Here is a 17,707-nt window from a genome sequence, read left to right as displayed (position 1 = left end):
AAGCACTGATGTTTCAATGATTGCTTTATTGTTGAAGCTGATCAGCCATAGCTGATATTGATTGAGTTGTAATTGTTTTAACTTATCTTCATAAGTCTGGGAAGAATGAGGATTCAGGTCAGATCTGGCAAAGTTCTGAAAAATTTCATGTGTGATTAAATCTGAATAATATAAAAACAAAAGCAGAAAAACTAGTCTAAAATCTCTTTAGATGAGTAGACTATAAAAAAAATCAACAAAACTACAAAATGTTAGACATCATTGTCTTGCATTTAAGACTTCCTAATACTTTTTAAAAGCCTTAATTCTGAGTGAAGTGATTTATCAACCTTTGATACTTTTTAAGGCTTTGCAGACACCCTATAAAACCATCATCAGATGGAGCTGACAAACATCTGACAGAGTTTACAATGGGGATGAAAAGTAGAAATAAATCATTAAGAAGGCACTATGACGCTAACAGAAGTAAAACCGGCAATTCCACCACACAATTACATGTATAATATCATTTACAACCGTGGGAAGTACGTTCAAAAAAGCTTACCTGGTCCGTCTTGCAGAGGTCAAAGAATCAACGTTCTAGAAAGCTGTTGGCCAGGTGACCTTCAAAGTAGCTGTTCACTTGGTGGCGCTGTTTCATTGAACGAGGTGGAGACAGGGGAGCGGGACATCGGCCTGACGAGAGGAATAGTAGGCAGTCAGCAGGAGACAATTGTTAAGTATATTATTACGTTAAATATAACTGTGATAACGCAAATGAAGATAAATATTCTCTTTGTTTGTGAGTCCATCCAATGTCTGCAGTGTCCGTTACCCTAACGCTAACAGCTAGCTTAAGCTAATTTTCAACTGGGTCATTTTAAGTATACTCTGCTTGAATTTGCGCTGCTTATATGACATTTGCCGCTATTCCTATTACATTTATGATAATGGAGTATATTCTGCCGGTGTTTTTCAAGGCTGAGACCGAAAACTGTTTCTGGGATGGAGCATGTGAATGTCTGGCAGAGGAGCTACCCAAACCTAGCCGTGGTGGCACGTGTGTTAAATCAAGGTAATGTTGATCCTGTATCCACTTTACAGCTCTGTAGCTTTAGCCAGGGCAAGTTGCTCAACGGATAAAGTCAAGTCGGGGGGTTTTGAGTGCTAAAATATCACTAGAAATGAACGATATTGAAAGGAATCGTTAATGTTGTATAAATATTTGAAAATAAATAATCCTCAGTCGGCTTTGACATTGGGTTGATGCGCCAGAAGGACCACCCAAGTGACCAGTATAAGGGGAACTTGACCAGATTCAAATAAGCTCAGAAAGGCACAAAGAAATATTCTCATTGAGAAAATAGACTGTAAAAGGTAGAAACAAACGAATACTTTAAAAAAAGGAATACATTAAGGATTTTGTTCTGTTATAATAGTGTTTTTAAAGTAAGGCATTGAGGACAATTTCTATTTTAAGTTTTTAAAAAGCTATACTCCTATGTTTAAGGCTATCATCTTCAATTTAAGATAAATATGATGGGCGGTATTCATTTTTAATATCATCAAACCGTCCCATTTTATGTATTATCAACGCTAGAGTTAGAAGTTACAAAGCTACTTTAGCCGGTTATGTGATGGTATCTAAATGCGATCAATAAGCACATATTTTTGATCGCGTTTTCACCCCTGCGATTGACTAATCGAAATTAATTAGAAATTTTGAAGGTACTTTTCCTTGAGAATACTTGGTTTATTCTTTAAATCGTCAATGCAATTGCGTTAGTAAACTTCTGTTTCCATGGCAACTAACGGCCATAGGACCAGCATTAACGCGTGCATTGAAAACGGCTCCCCATAGTTTCCTCCTTTTCTGTTTTAATCTTAATACACGATTTGTGGAAGCCTTCACCATCTCTAGTCTAAACTACACCACAAACCTCCAAGTAATTTTAGCTACATTCTTTTTATGAAAACGTCTGCTATAAAGTCTCAAACCAAAGCTTTTTTTCAAATGTTTCACATCATTGTCTATTCTTTGTCTTAGTGAGAGTGTGCTGTTTGAACCTCCCGCGCCCCGTCGTTGCCCCGGAAGGGAAAGAGCGTGAATGTTACGCTTCCGTTGTCTTCTCGTTAACGCGTAGTAGGAAAAGCTAGCTTGTTAAGCTACCAGCTGGTTGAAGAGCAGCCGCCCGATCCCGTCGTGCTCGCCTTTGTTTCTCTTCTGAACGGCGTGGAGTCTACCAGTTTCGCCCATATCTGAAAATTTGTTTGGTATTTGACAGAAACGAAGCCCTTCAAGTTTTAAATTCCAATCAAGGGCTGTGTTTTAGTCAAATAGTGTTCAAGGAACATGGCGGATGGCGGGCATTACTACAACGGTAAGAGATCTGTTCATAACCCTAACATTTGATGTGCTACTTGTGCCATTTTCCTTAGACCGAGGGGACTTTATGGTGAGGAGAGAGGTCAGGAGCACTGGCTTCGTGATTCAAGGAGGTAAATTATATTTAGGCCCCAGCTGAGGTCTGATTGTCCTCATATGGGTATACACATGATCCCTCTACAGAGGTGGAAGAAAATACAGGATTATTGTACTCAAGTAAAAATAGTTCCTTCAGTTGAAATTAAATGAGTTATTAAAAGCAAAATGAATGGCCTCTAAATCTACCCAAGTACAAGTAAAAGTATTTTATGTAAGATTCACTTTTAGTACTGAGTAGATACTGAGGAATTGAACAGTAAAATATGAGCTTTTCTTATTAGTAACAACATGACAATATGGCTCTCAAACCAGGTTGTTCAAGTAAAGGCATGCATTTATAATTAAGTGAACTGCAATAGCTGTTTCACTTTCGGAGTGGAACCATTATCTCCCACTGTCATGTGCAGTCGAAGCAAAACAACAGGCCAGTGTCATGTTATTAAAAGCTAGAACCTCCACATTTTGACTCGTTGTTTTACATTACTGAGTTGTTTTCTCAACTCAGTAATGTATGCTTTTAAAATATACTTAAATACAATACTTCTTAAAATACATCTAGGTAAAAGTAGAATTACTAACTTCAAAATGAAGCAGAAGTCCCCAAAAAAGCAGCCTGATTACAGGTATTTGTGTTAATGTAGTTGGTTACTTCCACCTCTGGTTATTACAAATTAATTTTATCTTTAGATTAAAAAAGGCTAAGTATATATAAGCACTTGTGTTAATGTTATTTTGTCGTATTATTTTACAAAATTTGTCCAACAACTTAATAAAGATTAGGAGCTAATGTAGAATAGGTCCTCAAAAGTCCTCCAAGACAAACTTTTTGAGACAAAGGTAATTTAAGATGTTCAGATTTGGTTTTGTTCAGTCAAATAGTCAAACAATATTTCAGTAAGGTTTTGAATTTTTATGGTTTTATTTAATTATTTACCACCAGTGTCATCCAAAAGTATCCTTCATAGTTAAGGAAGTTGTTTGCTTTTACACTGTTGAAGAATCTCGGAACATGGAGTGGGTTTTATAGTTTGAGCTGATCTTTTATGTTTCTTTTTTTTTTTTTTTTTTAATTCAAAACAGACTAATACATGTTAACATGGTTTAATTTGTCAGAGCACGATGATAGAACTAATCCGCAGCAGTACCGTAACCGTAAAGGCAGAGGCGGCAACAAGGGAAGGTCATATGACAGGTCCCGACGAGACCGCCAGCGAGGAGGCCACCTGGGTGGTTTTGGAGGTCCTGGGCCACGGTCAAGGCTGGATGATCCTGATGGAGATGTGACTATGAGCGACAACTCCCAGGAAAGCAGCTCCCAGAACAGATTGTAAGTTTGACTGATTGACCATATTAAGTTGTTGTAAATCACATTGTTGACAGAAACACTCAAGCACATATATTTAGTATCAGGGTATTTGCAAGGGCTTTTGCAAGGATTTTTATGGAAAAGACCAGTTCTAAACTGTTTCACACTAGTTTCGGCTCCACCATATTACTTTATCTGATTCTCTGCAAGTACATGTATCAGGATGCACAGCAAACACTGGGGTGAGATAAAGGGAAAATACAGTATAAAAAGAAGTAAAACACCAATAATATCATAATGACATAATGAAGGGGAGGGAGTTTTATTTTGATTTCTTTATAACATGGACTACGGATGAGCATTAAATGTGACTTAAAATTTAGTAGAGATCAATCAATCATTACAACATTTACTCTTGGGACTTGTTAGTTGCATAGGGATTTGAGAATAATAACAAACTGTGATGCAGCCCTACTTGGGTGTTAGAAATACAAACCACAAAGCAGGAACTTGTTTTCTTCAGCCAGAACAAAAGTGGACATCACACCAGAAAGCTTCCTGGAAAATATCAGAGCAGACACTGATGTGTTTGAAAGTATTTTGTTTTATATACTCTTTTTCTTTTCTTTCTTAGCAACCCATATACAAGACCTCGGAAAGGAGGAGATGGACGGTTTGACAGAGACAGACGTCAAGCCAAAGGAGGAGGAGGAGGTAACAGGGGAGGAGGTAACTTCAGAGGTGGAGGAGGCAGCAGTGGAGGATTGTGGAAAAATCGACCACGCTGGTACAGAGTAACAGTGAGTACTATTTTTGCTATGTAATATCTTAAATTTTATTTTTCCTGACACTTGTTTAACAGATCATATTCTCTGGTTGTTGACAGATACCCCATGGAAAAAAATATGACAAGAAATGGTTATTGACAGCTCTTCAGAACATCTGTTCAGTTACTTACACACCTGTTCAGGTATGTGTCATTCAATTAAGGTGTTTAATTACTTGCAGCACTGTGTCTTTAGGATGCATCTAAACATATATATAAGTGGAATTAATGTTTTTCCCCTTTCCTCTCTGTCCAGTATCACGTTGACCATTACCGAGCTCATTTCTATGTGGATGACTCATCTGCAGCTACTGCTTTGCACAAATGTTCTCACAAAATCACAGACTCGGATGGCTACAAGGTATGTTTTAAAAACACTGACTTTATTACTGCAGAAAGTCTCCCCTCATGTTTGTCTTATTAGTAATGTCAGAACATGGAAAATTCTAAATGCTGTTTCTTGTAGTTTGCAAATACTCTGCATTTGTCTGTTCCACTTAAAATCATTAAAAAAAATATCTGTTATAGCCAAGCTACCTTGACCCTTTATTTAATAAACATCAATAATCACACTTGGATCTGTTTATTTAAGGTGGAAGTGCACGTCAACCCCAGCAATCCGCCATCCTTTCTCCTTGCTGACCTGAAGCCTGAACACTTGGAGCACCTGAAGGTGATAAATTTTCCAAACTGAGTGGTGACCACTTTAACATTTCTGGATCACAGTCAAAGTTTCTAAAATAAAGTCAATGTTTAGTATAGTCATCAAAACTTCTAAGCTTAATATACTAGAAGCAGAAGGGGGTATTGAATTTTGAAGATGCATCTAAATGTATCTAGCTTGAAAAAGAATACTTAAGGTCTTTTTATTTTCATCTGTTTTTTACAGCAATGCATGGCCAAACGTTTTGATGGTTCCCAGCAAGCCCTGGATTTGAACAACATCAGAACTGACCCAGGTAAGCTTGCTTGATATCAAAATATGCTTTTGGTTCATATAATAGTAGTTCTTTCTCGCTCTCGCTCTGACTGGTATTGGTTAAGGACACTGAAGTGAAGAGTGAGAGGGATAGTTTGTGAAAACTCACACTACAGTCTCATTTTCTATAAAGGAGTTTTCCTCTACACCAGCCTTTCCCAAACGTCTGTTTCATGTAGCTGAACTTGAGACCTGAAAATCTTCTGTAGCCCACCAAAACGATCTTTATACAGCCATAATATGAGCTTAGATATTTACTTTTTATTTTTGATTTCTTTGGTTTCATAAACAGGGAATTTAAATATGAATGTCTGGATTTCAGAAACATTATTTGGAAAGGATCCGTGAGGTCGGAAAGTACAGAGCCACTGCTATTTATTTGTTTTGATCAGGCATTTGTCTGGGAAAAAAAATCTTGTAATACTAATCTCTGTAAATGTACCCTCTGGCCCAGAAAACTCTGTCCTAGAAGCATTAATTTCTGAGAAGACTCTAAAAATTTGTTAAACCAGGAAGTGAGTGGCCTAGTAGAGTGGTTAATCGAGTGCCACAAGTTAATCCAAACCAGTCAAACCATGACACTGGCTGTGTTTTAATACTTCTGACATTTAAACAATAACACTTCAAGTATTTTATGATCATTTAAATATGATTTATAAGTATTTCTTTTACAATTTTTATGGCTTTATTTGTTGTAAATGACCTCTCAAAGCCCACTTGCAGTACCCATGGGGACCACCAGGGGGCCCTTACTCACACTTTAGGAAAGCACTGCTCTACAAATGGCTTTATGCCACTTTTGGTAGTTACTGCCTAAACCAACAGACAGACTTTTTTACAGGAGCTCAAATATGTCGCCTGTGAGGGTCAAATGCTGAGCTCATGAAAAAAAAGGTCTGTGTTAAAATTGCAATGAACTTGGACTGTGTTGACTTTTTGTTGCGATGATTGTGAAATGAAATGATGAACGTGTCTTTCCGTTGTGTTATGTATTAAGTTGTAGCGATACTGTCCTGGTGATGCAATCTTTTACATACAACTTTGTTTCTGTGATTTTTAGCTGAAGTCACTGTGACTGTAACTATTGTGTTGAGGAATTTATATTTCTGTTACAGACTTGGTGTCTCAGAACATTGAGGTGATCCTGAATCGAAAGTCGATGATGGAGGCTGTTATCAAGATCATCCAAGAAAACATTCCAGAGGTAATTTCAACACATTTGATGTTTTTATGTAATTTACAGCCAGCTGCAAACAGGAGATACTTTGTTAAAAGCAACTGATCAGTTTATATTTGTGCCTTTCCAGTTAACATGCTTGAACCTGAGTAACAACCGAATTCAGAAACTGGATGAACTCAGTGAACTGGTTTCAAAGGTGCCTCATCTGAAGACCCTCAACCTTTCCCATAATGAGGTAAAGCTGACTGCTCCGTGTATTGGTAATAATTAGTAGATGATTTGATTTAAGACTAATTCTCTTGTCTTCTTTGCTGTCATCCAGCTGAAGTCTGACCGGGAGCTGGACAAACTGAAAGGCCTGAAGCTGGTGGAGCTGTGGCTCAACAGGAACCCACTGTGTGACTTCTTCAAGGATCAGGCCTCATACATCAGGTCAGTCAAAGATTTAGGGGGGTGAAAGGAGAAATTCCATGGTGGGGACACCAGGTTAGACAATTTGCGTGCCGGGAGAGTTGGTGCTGGAGTCTTTTCTATATGACAGGTGTACACAGCAGTGATGAACCGAAGAAGATCAAGGAAGCCGTTGTGGTTTTATTTTACTGTCCGGTGTAAATGCCTACGCAATAATTTAATATAGGACTCCCCCAGCAGTCAAAGAGGAACCTTTTGGACCGGGCAGATGCAGCTGATATTCACTGTTAGTCTCTGTGTTTGTACATGTGAGTTTTTGTAGGGAATGGGGGAAATGCACATGATTCAGTTTGAATTTTCTAAAATTAACACATCCTTTTCTCATTAAAATGTAAAAATGTCTTGTTTCCAAATTTGCTAAGGTTATTAAACAACACTTAAGTTGAACATGTTTTCTTATCAGTCGTCTTAAACTTTGTCTTCTCCCTGCCAGTTAGTATTTAGCCTCTCTGTGGGACATCCTTTTAATCTTCTGTTCTGTTATATGGTTCTCAGTGACTCTGTACACAGCACTCCCCTGCTGACATCTTGAAAACCTATTCTATAACCTGCTATAAAAAATATTGCTGAGCTTGTGTGAAATACAAAAAGAAATCCAAAACAAAGATTTAACCAAAGGAGAGATTTAACATGACAACCCTCCTGCCAAATTTGCTGTGAACTCATTTTGAACATAATAAAATAATACACACCTGAAACAATCTCTTGAGCAGTACTGTTGAACAGTGTAGGTTTTTAGTGGGAAGAGAGCAGTCGACAGTTGTCTTGACAAACATTTGGATGCAACAAAGAAAATTCAAACCCAGTGATTTTCCCCTCCCCTCAAAACACCCTTGCCCACTTGCCCCCCCCACTGCATGAGGCCAGTATGGAAGGCTGGATAGCCCATGACGGGTAAGATCCCACCTGAAACCCTGGGACAACCTAAGGCAGGCACAGTCACGATTACTTGGCCGCAGTCTCTGCGTGATCTGACTCACAATGAGCTTGGAAAGAAGAAATCAAGAAGACGGGGCTTCACAGGACAATTGTGGGCTGAGGAGGAGGGGAACATTTGTCATTTGTCATTTTCACTGGCAAAAGATGAACCAAAGAGAAAAATCTATCTATCCCTTCCACTAAGTTGGTTCTGTTTGGCCTGAAACCAGCATCTGCTGTTCAGGAAATGACATGGAGGGTTTGGGAAACACCCCTAACTAAACTTCTCAGAAGATTGTATCCTGAACTGAAAATCAAAGTTCAGCTTTGCCTGGAATATGCCTTGAGACTAAAAAACCTCTCTTGCAGTGTTGACACGGATGACCAGTACAAAGGAGCTCACATATTAAACAGGGAGAGCAGACAAAAGTATTTCTACCTAGAAGCCAAATGATCTTCTAGTCCTTCTGTAACCAGAGGTTTGACTCCAAATTAAGCAAAAAAAAAAGTAACAGCATTGAGCCCAGTTCATGCAATGCATGAAGAGCCATCTCTTCAGAATTGATGGTGGCTTTCAGATACTTGATAGTTGTTTGATTGTGCAGCAGGGGAATGTTTCAGGATGACCGGTGGGACTGCTGGGTCCAGCTCACTTTGAAGCCTGACGCTTTTGTTGTTCAACTTTTTCCTCAGGTAGTAGTTCTTTTCCGACAGTCATGGTTGCAGACTTCTTACAAAATTACACATTCTTCTGAATGTTAGACTGTGTTGTGTGTTTATGTTAGTTTTACATTCTATTTTTTTTTTGTATCCAGACCCTGTTTTGTATTTTGTGACATGGACTCCTCTGTTTTCCAGCACCTTGGCCAGAGTTTGGGTGGGAGTTAACACATGACTAGCGGTAACCCCCTCTCTCCCAGCAATGAATACCTTTTTTATTTAACAAATTAAAAATGTTTACAGTGCAGTCTGGCAGATCTTGGATTCTACGTGTTTGTGTGTGTGTGTGTGTGTGTATGCTCTTAGAAAAGTCTTTTTGATGTTGCTTCCCTGTGTCAGATCTGTTTGTTTCTTCATAATGGGGGAGAGGGTGAGTATACCAGCTGGTAAGTACACTTGGGGGAGGGAAAACTGACAGTTCCCATCATAAAACTGAAGAAAGGACAAGGATTTGTCAGTTTGACTATTAAAAACTATTCTTTTGAAAAGTTCTTCTATGCTGGTTGTAGATACCCTTGTCATATAACGGTATTCTCCTAATATTAATTTAAATCTTAAACTGGAGCAATGCATCTGGTATTTAATGTTGACAGTCATCAGTGGAGCAGAGTCTCTGGGGAGCTGGTGAACTAGAGTCACTGACCTCTGTTTCTATCTCCTTTTTGTTTCTACCATAGTATTACTGTACTCAGTGAACTTTACAGCATGTTATGTTTTTTTCTCCTGCTCAACTTTTGCCCCAAAACTCTAAGTAAAGAAAAGACTCTCACCCAACCCTGCTACATAATCTTTCATTTTTAAGTTTCAGCCTGAACATTAAAATATTTTGTTTTGTAAGGCTTTGCTGAATGCTAAACCAAAACCACACATAAGACACACAGTGAGAATAAGTCAGCAAGTGTGACTGGTGTTTAGTATCTACAGGATTAAGTGTGATTATTCTGCTGCCTGTGAGTTGGTTTGTGAAGATAACTTTCTTGCCCTTTATTTTGTTCTGTACTAGTGCTGTGCGGCAGAGGTTTCCCCGGCTTCTCAAACTGGTAGGTCTACAAGTTGATGTCCTTTTGTTGAAGTGTTTGAACGCTGGTCGATATTGCATACATTAAAGACCCTGTAAAGTCAAAGTCAGAGTCTGTTTTCTGGCTCAAATCTCTGTTATCATGCTTTAAATGATCCATAGACCACTGTGGCTGATAGATTTGGCAAATTTACCTCACAATGAACAAAAAACACATCATTTAACTGACTGTTAAATTTCAACAAAGGCAGTGACATCAGCTAACTACAGACTGTACTGAGATGAACTGCTCTGTGATTTTATATTGTAGTGTTAGAGCGGCGGGGTCATTCCCTACTGTGGGCTCGTGACATCATGAGCCCACATATTGGCCCCACCCACATGAAACCAAGCCAGGAAGAGGTAAAAAACTTTTGAACAGTCTAAATCCAAAATTAAGTCACATGTAGATCTCAGTGTTTTCACGTGTTTACAGCAACCATATTCTAACATATCGTGTGTGTTAAGACACAAATTTTGGATTTCACTTTACAGGGTCATTAGAATATCTAAAATTTAAATATTACAATTTGCGTAGGATTTGGGTAGTTTAAAGCCCATACACTACTGTTAGTTGTTGACTGTAATATGTAGTGCTTAACAAATTAATTAGACCACCTGTCATAAAAACGAGAAAACATAGTAACACAGGTCTCTCCAAAAATGGTTTAAAACTAAAAATGGTATTGTTTTTTATTTGGAAAATAAACTGAAACAACTGAAATAGTCCTTTTCGTACATAATAACCGAAAAAAAATGTACATATTGTATGGCCTCCTTTGGCTTTGATAACAACTTGCACTTTTGCTGGCATTGATTTTATGTATTTTACAACAGTCTGTTTTGTTATTGAGTTCCAAATAGTTTTCTAGCTAGTTTCTAGGGTCATTGTCTTGTTGGTATATGAGCCCATGACCAATCAAATTCAGTCCGGAAGGGATTCCATGATACACTCAGATGATGTGATAGAATTTGTTGTTTGTGATACTATTGATTTTCACAAATTTGCCCATGCCGTTCCACAAATGGAACCCCATGCCATAGTGGAATCTCCACCATGTTTCACTGTGGGTGCAATGCATTTGACATCAAAACGTTCTCCAGCTTTTCTGCAAACATAAACACGGCGATGCAGAGCAAAGAGCTCAAACTTGACACTTTGTCTCTCCGTATTTGTCTCAGAGACTATCCAGCATCATGAAATGCTTTAATGTTGAGTCTTTCATTTTAAGTTAGCTCTTGATGTTTTACCATTTTGGAGAGGAATGTGGGATTTCAAACTAAATGTACCTTTTTACATCCAAATTCAAGCCAGCTCACTGGGGTTCTGTGGGAAGTCAGAAATTAAAATAAAAATGATTTTAGTAATGACCAGAGCTGTTCATTTTAACTTGTACTATAATCTATATTTTCTGTTTCTTTTAGGATGGTCACGACCTCCCACCACCCATTGGCTTTGACGTGGAAACACCCACTACAATTCCTCCATGCAAGGTTACTTGTTTTGTCACTTTCTTATGGTGTATTTATTACTCAAACACGTTTAAGAATTTTTTTCTGGTGTAATTAATATTTTTTAGAACATTTTCCAGGTTAAAGTCTTTGCATAATTCTCTCTGTTCCTGACACATTTTTAAATTATAATTGCAGGGCAGCTACTTTGGCTCTGATGAAATCAAGGCTCTCATCCTTCGTTTCTTGCAACAGTGAGTTTTTATTTAATTATTTTTTGAGGCTCAATGTGACTCAAAATCTGACCTGCTCTTCAGTAAAGTGACGTGTGACTGCGTTGCAGGTACTACAGTATATACGACTCAGGGGACAGACAGCCACTCCTTGATGCTTACCATGATGGAGCGTCTCTGTCCCTCACTACACCATACTCGACCCAGAACCCCTCTAGGTAAGAAGACTCACATTCATAACAAGAAATGCCAACAAATCTGGTGTATAAGCTGCACTTTCAAAACATTTTTTTTTAATCTTCAAAGCTGGCTGTGGCTTACCTGCTGAGACTTAAATACCAGTAAAAAGTGCTAAAACAAAACATTATTACCTCTAGTACATGCAGTTGTCACAGCCGTCCTATAACATGCGGCAGGATTGAGAATTCATCCCTGCTCATTGTGTGTAGGTTCTTTGCAGATAACGTCAAGCAGCAGAGAACATCCCTTTGGGGGCAAGTGGTGATTTCTGTATAGTGAAACGCTACCAGAAGGCCTTGTTGTGAGCTGTGTCGACTATGCCAAGCTTCATAGTATGAAAATATAACCATCCTTAATTCTTAGGCTACTTTTGTGTCCCAAAAGTAGCTAAATATTCAAGCAGAAAAATTTTAAATGTTTTAAAAACTAACGGCAGAAGCCTGGAATTGAAAAGTCTCCGTCTGAAGCCTGGATGAGTGATGTCACAATGCTCATGTATTGTCTGTTTCCACAAAGTGGTCTAGTTTGGTTCAGCACAGTTTAGCACACTGATTAAACTCTGATCTCACTGGGTTTCCTGAGTTAATTTCATAAACCTACATCTTTGCTTGTTGTGATTTTAGAGATCCAGGCGATTTAGCTCAGCTCAGTAGAGCAGCTACGCAGAAGCTGCATGTTGTGTGAACAAAAAGGCAATCTTCATGCAGGAGGAAGGTTAAAACCTTTTCCTCTTGGTAGATTACAAAAACCAAGCTGTTTTATACACCAGGGTGACTTGTAATCTAGGTATTACTGTGCAGCTTACAGTAAAACATATGAATGAATATGATTTTTCATTTTGCCTACTGTTGTTTGTTGTGTACCCACCCACCCACAAACTCTGCTTTGCTATTTACTGCTTTTTCCTTTAAACCGTCTCCTGACTCCTCCTTGTCTGAGTTTCTGTTGTATTCATATCGATCCCCTTTCTTCTGGCTAAAGGAGCAGTCTGGGAGAATACCACAAAGACACTCGCAACTTGAAGAGGGTTAAAGACTCCAGTGAGTCAGCATAATACATTTTTTACCTTTCAATTAATCTGAATCACTGACAATGACTATTTGGAATTTCACTGGTTCCTCCTGTTCTCCTTTAGTGATGCGCTTTCGCCTGCTGAAGCACACAAGACTGAACGTGGTGGCTTTCCTCAACGAGTTGCCCAAAACTCAGCACGACATTGCCTCCTTTAATGTCGACGTGAACACCTACACAGTGAGTTTATGTTTGTTCTGGCAGCCAGGACTATGAGATGTTCCTCCTCAGTGTTAATAGTTTCTTAGTATAAATTACTGATTCATGTTTTCTTTTACAGAACACACTACTGTCATTCACAGTGAGCGGGGTCTTCAAAGAAGGTAAGGTGTCTGACTGTCATGGGTTTTAGCTCTGTTTTCATCTATTGCAAAGCTGTGTGGTGTTGATTTTGTCACTAATTAGAATCATGCTTGTTTTTCAGTTGTTGTTGATGGGAAATCCAGAGAGTCCACCATGGCTTTCTCTCGTGTTTTCATCACAGTCCCAGCAGGTGGCTCAGGGTAAGTCAGGGACACTCCCAGTAGTCTCCATGATCCTCATATTTTCCTTCATATTTTCTCCTGGGATTATCTGGCTAGCTGTAGACAATGTTGCCATCAAACATATTATAAACTACTGGACTTAGTGTCTCATATTTCACTGCCCATCCATCATGACTTACACAAGAGTAATGCATGATATATATTCATCTTTGCTTTTGTGTAGTTTTCATGACGTGTATAGTCTGTGTGGATGTGGGTCACAAACCAAATTGCCCCTCAGGAACAATACACATTTTTCAATCCAATCGTATTTTCAGTAATTCTACAGATGTCCCTCAGGCATCATCTTATGTTGATGGTCAAGTTTTGAAACTTCCAATAAAAACAAGGCGTGGTTCTCAAGATTTAAATAGATAAGCAGCTTTCTAACTTTTCTGTTTACATCTTTGTTAAATGACAAACAAACTTGAACTCCTGACCTGTCCTGCACTTGAGTTTGTTGAATAAAAAGCAAAACAAGCACTTAACTTTGGAACACTTCAATGTTGTTTTGCCAGCTACATAGCTTCTGTCCTGTTCAGCGTGTTTTACAGCATTTAAACATACCTGCAATATGCACTCACCTCGAATGCCCTCAGTTCCACCAACTAATATGCTGCCTTTGAATATGTCATGTAGGCCACAGTGAAAGTTTGCTGCTTAGATATACTTCATATGTTTCTTTATCTTGAGTTAAAAACTGATCAATGGTACAGTCAAGTTACATCTTAAACAAGTTGAGTGGATCACTGATTCTCAACTGTTCTAGCCTCAGGACCCACCAATATCTTTGATGACAAATGGCGACCCACATTTCCAAAAATTTTCAACAATGCAGGTTTAAATAAATAAAAATGTTGCACTTAAGATCTTGGATGAACAGAATTGATGACAGGAACACGAGACGACACCTTCCTTTCCCCATGATTGTGTGTAAATTTTAGCCAATTTTCCAGAGATCTTTAGAAATCACTTCATTAACATGGTAAAAGCAGCTCTTTATTGCAAGAAAAGGTGATAATCATGTTGAAATGTCAATAGAATATTTAAATGTACCCATTATCACAATAAAACAGTAAAATAAACGGTACAGTTGCATGTTCTTTATGATCTTTTGCCACCATTTTTATCCAGACACACTTTCCAACCCACTTTTAGGTTGAGAAAAACTACACTAGGTAAAGTCAGTTATTAGACTACATTATTTTTGGTTCGGGAGCCAAATAACCTGAGAGATTATTTTACTTGGCACGTTAACCTAAAGGAAAATCGTACAAATAAGCCTGAATACAGGCTTTAACTTCTCCTAATATCCCTTTAACAGCCCAATAATGTTTGTCTTCACTCTGTTCCTTTTCTACAGTTTATGCATAGTGAACGACCAGCTGTTTATCCGGATGGCAACCACAGAGGAGATCCGTCGAGCCTTTGTTGCTCCCGCTCCAACTCCATCTTCGAGCCCTGTCCCCACCCTCACCGCACAGCAGCAGGAAATGCTCACAGCCTTTTCACTGAAGTCTGGTATGAACCTGGAATGGTCTCAAAAGTAAGTTTTGTTTTGTGTATGTTGAGATGCTGAGGGTTCTGTCTTTAAAATACACTCACCTGCCACTAAATGAGGTACACCCTTGTAGTACTTGGTTGGACCCCCTTTTGCCTTTCTAACAGCCTTAGTTCTTCATGGCATAGTTTCAACAAGGTGTTGGAAATATTCTTTTTTTGGTCCATTATGACTTGATAGCATCACACAGTTGCTGCAGAATTATTGGCAGCACATCTATGATGCCAAACTCCCATTCCACCACATCCCACAAATGCTCCTTTGGATTGAGATCTAGTGACTGTGGAGTGCAGTGAGCTCATGTCATGTTCAAGAAACCAGTTTGAGATTATTTGAGCTTTGGTGCTTATCCTGCTGGAATCGACCATAGCTGTCAGAAGATGGGTACACCGTGGTCATAAAGGGATGGGCATGGTCAGCAACAATACTCAGGGAGGCTGTGGCATTTAAACGATGCTCAGTTGGCACTAAAGGGTCCAAAATGTGCAAAAGAAATATCTCCTACACCATTACACCAACACCAGCAGCCTGTACTGTTGATACAAGGTAGGACGGATCAATGCTTTCATGTTGTTTATGCCAAATTCTGACCTTACCGTCTGAATGTTGTAGCTGAAATCAACTTGTCAGTCCGGGCAACATTTTTCCAATCTTCTATTGTCCAATTTTGGTGAGACTGTGTGAAATGTAGCCTCAGTTTCCTGTTCTGAGCTGACAGGGGTGGCAGTGTGTGGTCCTCTGCTGTTGTAGCCCATCTGCTTCAAGGTTTGACGTGTTGTGTGTTCAGAGATGGTATTCTGCATACCTTGGTGGTAACCAGTAGTTAAGTTACTGTTGCCTTTCTATTATATCAAACCAGTCTACCCATTCTTCTCTGACATCAACAAGGCATTTTTGTCCACACAACTCCTGCTCACTAGATATTTTCCCTTTTTGGACCATTCTCTGTAAACCTTAGAGCTGGCTGTGTGAGAAAATCCCAGTAGATCTGTACTTTCTGACACCCTCAGACCAGCTTGTCTGGCACCAACAACCATGTCACATTCAAAGTCTAGTTTCTTCCCCATTCTGATGCTCGGTTTGAACTTCAGCAAGTTGTCTTGACTACGTCTACATGCCTAAATGTATTGAGTTGCTGCCATGTGATTGGCTTATGAGCTATTTGTGTTAACAAGCAAATGAACAGGTGTGCCTAATAAAGTGGCCAGTGAGTGTGTATTATAGGGGTGGGAAACAAGAGCCAAAAGTGTGGCATCATTTCTCCAAAAATGACACACATGGGGCAATGTGTGTCTGTCAAACACTGATGTCTAATGCGTGACATTAATCTTTTTGTCCAATAACTGTTTATTTTGCAAGATTTTAATTTATTTTGATACCTCCAGAGATCTAGAATTCAGAGATTAGTTTTATCTGTATTTTAAGGTTTTGTCTTTTAAAGAAAATGAGCAGTAGTACAGTATTCTAATTCAGGTTCACAGATTAAAGCTCCTGAGAGCAGTTTGTTTTGACTGAGACATATCCAACAAAAAAAGAGATTTTTTTTTGTATATTTTAGCATGTTCTCCTCCAGAACACTTCATGTTTAACATTTTTAGTAATCCAAAAAGAAAATTCACAGGAAGGAAGTGATAAGGGAATTGATGGCATCAATATTGATAAAATCTTATCAATTCCCACCCCTAGTGTATTAACACTTTTTTGCTTTTGCAGGTGTCTGCAAGACAATGAGTGGGATTTTAACACAGCGGCACAAGTCTTCACCCAGTTAAAGGTGAGCTTATCTAAAATGTGCATTTTTCATGAGTGTGGGTTCAGAGTAACAGCAAAACTAACATTTTTACTCCATCTTTTTTCAGACGGAAGGCAAGATCCCTGATGTTGCATTCATAAAATGAAGCGTGTAATCATAATTCTGTAAATTAAAGTGTTTATTTTATTTATGGCTTTTGTTTTATCCCTTTATTCTTTGCATTTCTTTTTTATAGAGGATAATGTAGATCAAGTTTACTTATGTAAACAGCTGTAATGTCAGCCAAATGTTTACTGTTTGACCTAAGACACTGATGTTGAGATACAATATTTGGTTGTTACCTTTTAGTTTATGGCCATTTGTATAAAAATCATTTGTTTTCATAGAAATAAAGACAATGGTTTAACACATGTTCACAATGATTTGTTGTAATGTTTAACAATAAAAATATTTTGTTATACAAATGTTCTCCCAGTTCAAACCATGCAAACAAGATAGTTAGAGTGAAAGTTCCTTTTTCTCCTTTTGTATGGTGAATAACTAGAAGACAAATTAATCTCTTCATGAGGACTAACCTAGGTGAAGGCTAACCAGCAAAGTGACAAGATTTCAGCAATGTATTTGTTGAATTATAGTCTTTTTTTTAATCCAATCTTTACAAGATTAAGGGACATTAAAAACAAATCCAGTCAGCCAACCAGAGAAGTAGAGTGAAATACATATTCAACATCTGATGAAAATCTAGACATCTCATGCTGCAGCATACGTGTACAAGAGCTTCTCAAAAAATTTAAATATCATGAAAAGGTTTAATATTTTTTGTCACTCTTCTGAAAGTGAAACCCATATATTGTATAGACTTGTTACACACAGGGTGAAATATTTCAAGGGTTTATTTCTTGAAATGTTGATTATGGCTTACAGATAAGACAACCCAAAATTCAGTGTCTCA

The 17,707-nt window shown here is 38.3% G+C and overlaps 1 protein-coding gene across 2 annotated transcripts; it reads left to right on the top strand.

Moving 5' to 3' along the window:
- Positions 1-628: 628 nt before the first annotated feature.
- Positions 629-16,941, top strand: nxf1a (nuclear RNA export factor 1a). Of its 2 annotated transcripts, XM_041797420.1 has the most exons (23): positions 629-714; positions 960-1,054; positions 2,419-2,478; positions 3,578-3,791; positions 4,405-4,570; positions 4,657-4,740; positions 4,853-4,957; positions 5,189-5,269; positions 5,486-5,555; positions 6,691-6,779; positions 6,883-6,990; positions 7,078-7,187; positions 9,868-9,904; positions 11,347-11,415; positions 11,572-11,627; positions 11,717-11,824; positions 12,828-12,886; positions 12,982-13,097; positions 13,198-13,240; positions 13,342-13,420; positions 14,805-14,987; positions 16,716-16,776; positions 16,862-16,941. In XM_041797420.1, the coding sequence occupies exons 2-23, from the start codon at positions 985-987 to the stop codon at positions 16,898-16,900; spliced, it is 2,007 nt and encodes a 668-aa protein (XP_041653354.1). In that variant the 5' UTR covers positions 629-714; positions 960-984; the 3' UTR covers positions 16,901-16,941. The 2 variants fall into 2 exon arrangements, with proteins under 2 accessions (XP_041653354.1, XP_041653355.1); XM_041797421.1 differs by lacking the exons at positions 629-714; positions 960-1,054; positions 2,419-2,478 and adding an exon at positions 2,123-2,360.
- The last annotated feature ends 766 nt before the right edge of the window (positions 16,942-17,707 follow it).

The sequence above is a fragment of the Cheilinus undulatus genome, linkage group 10, assembly GCF_018320785.1.
Source record: "Cheilinus undulatus linkage group 10, ASM1832078v1, whole genome shotgun sequence".
NCBI lineage: Eukaryota > Metazoa > Chordata > Actinopteri > Labriformes > Labridae > Cheilinus > Cheilinus undulatus.
Note: the sequence above shows the minus strand (reverse complement) of the source record. Positions and strands in the feature narration are given on the sequence as shown.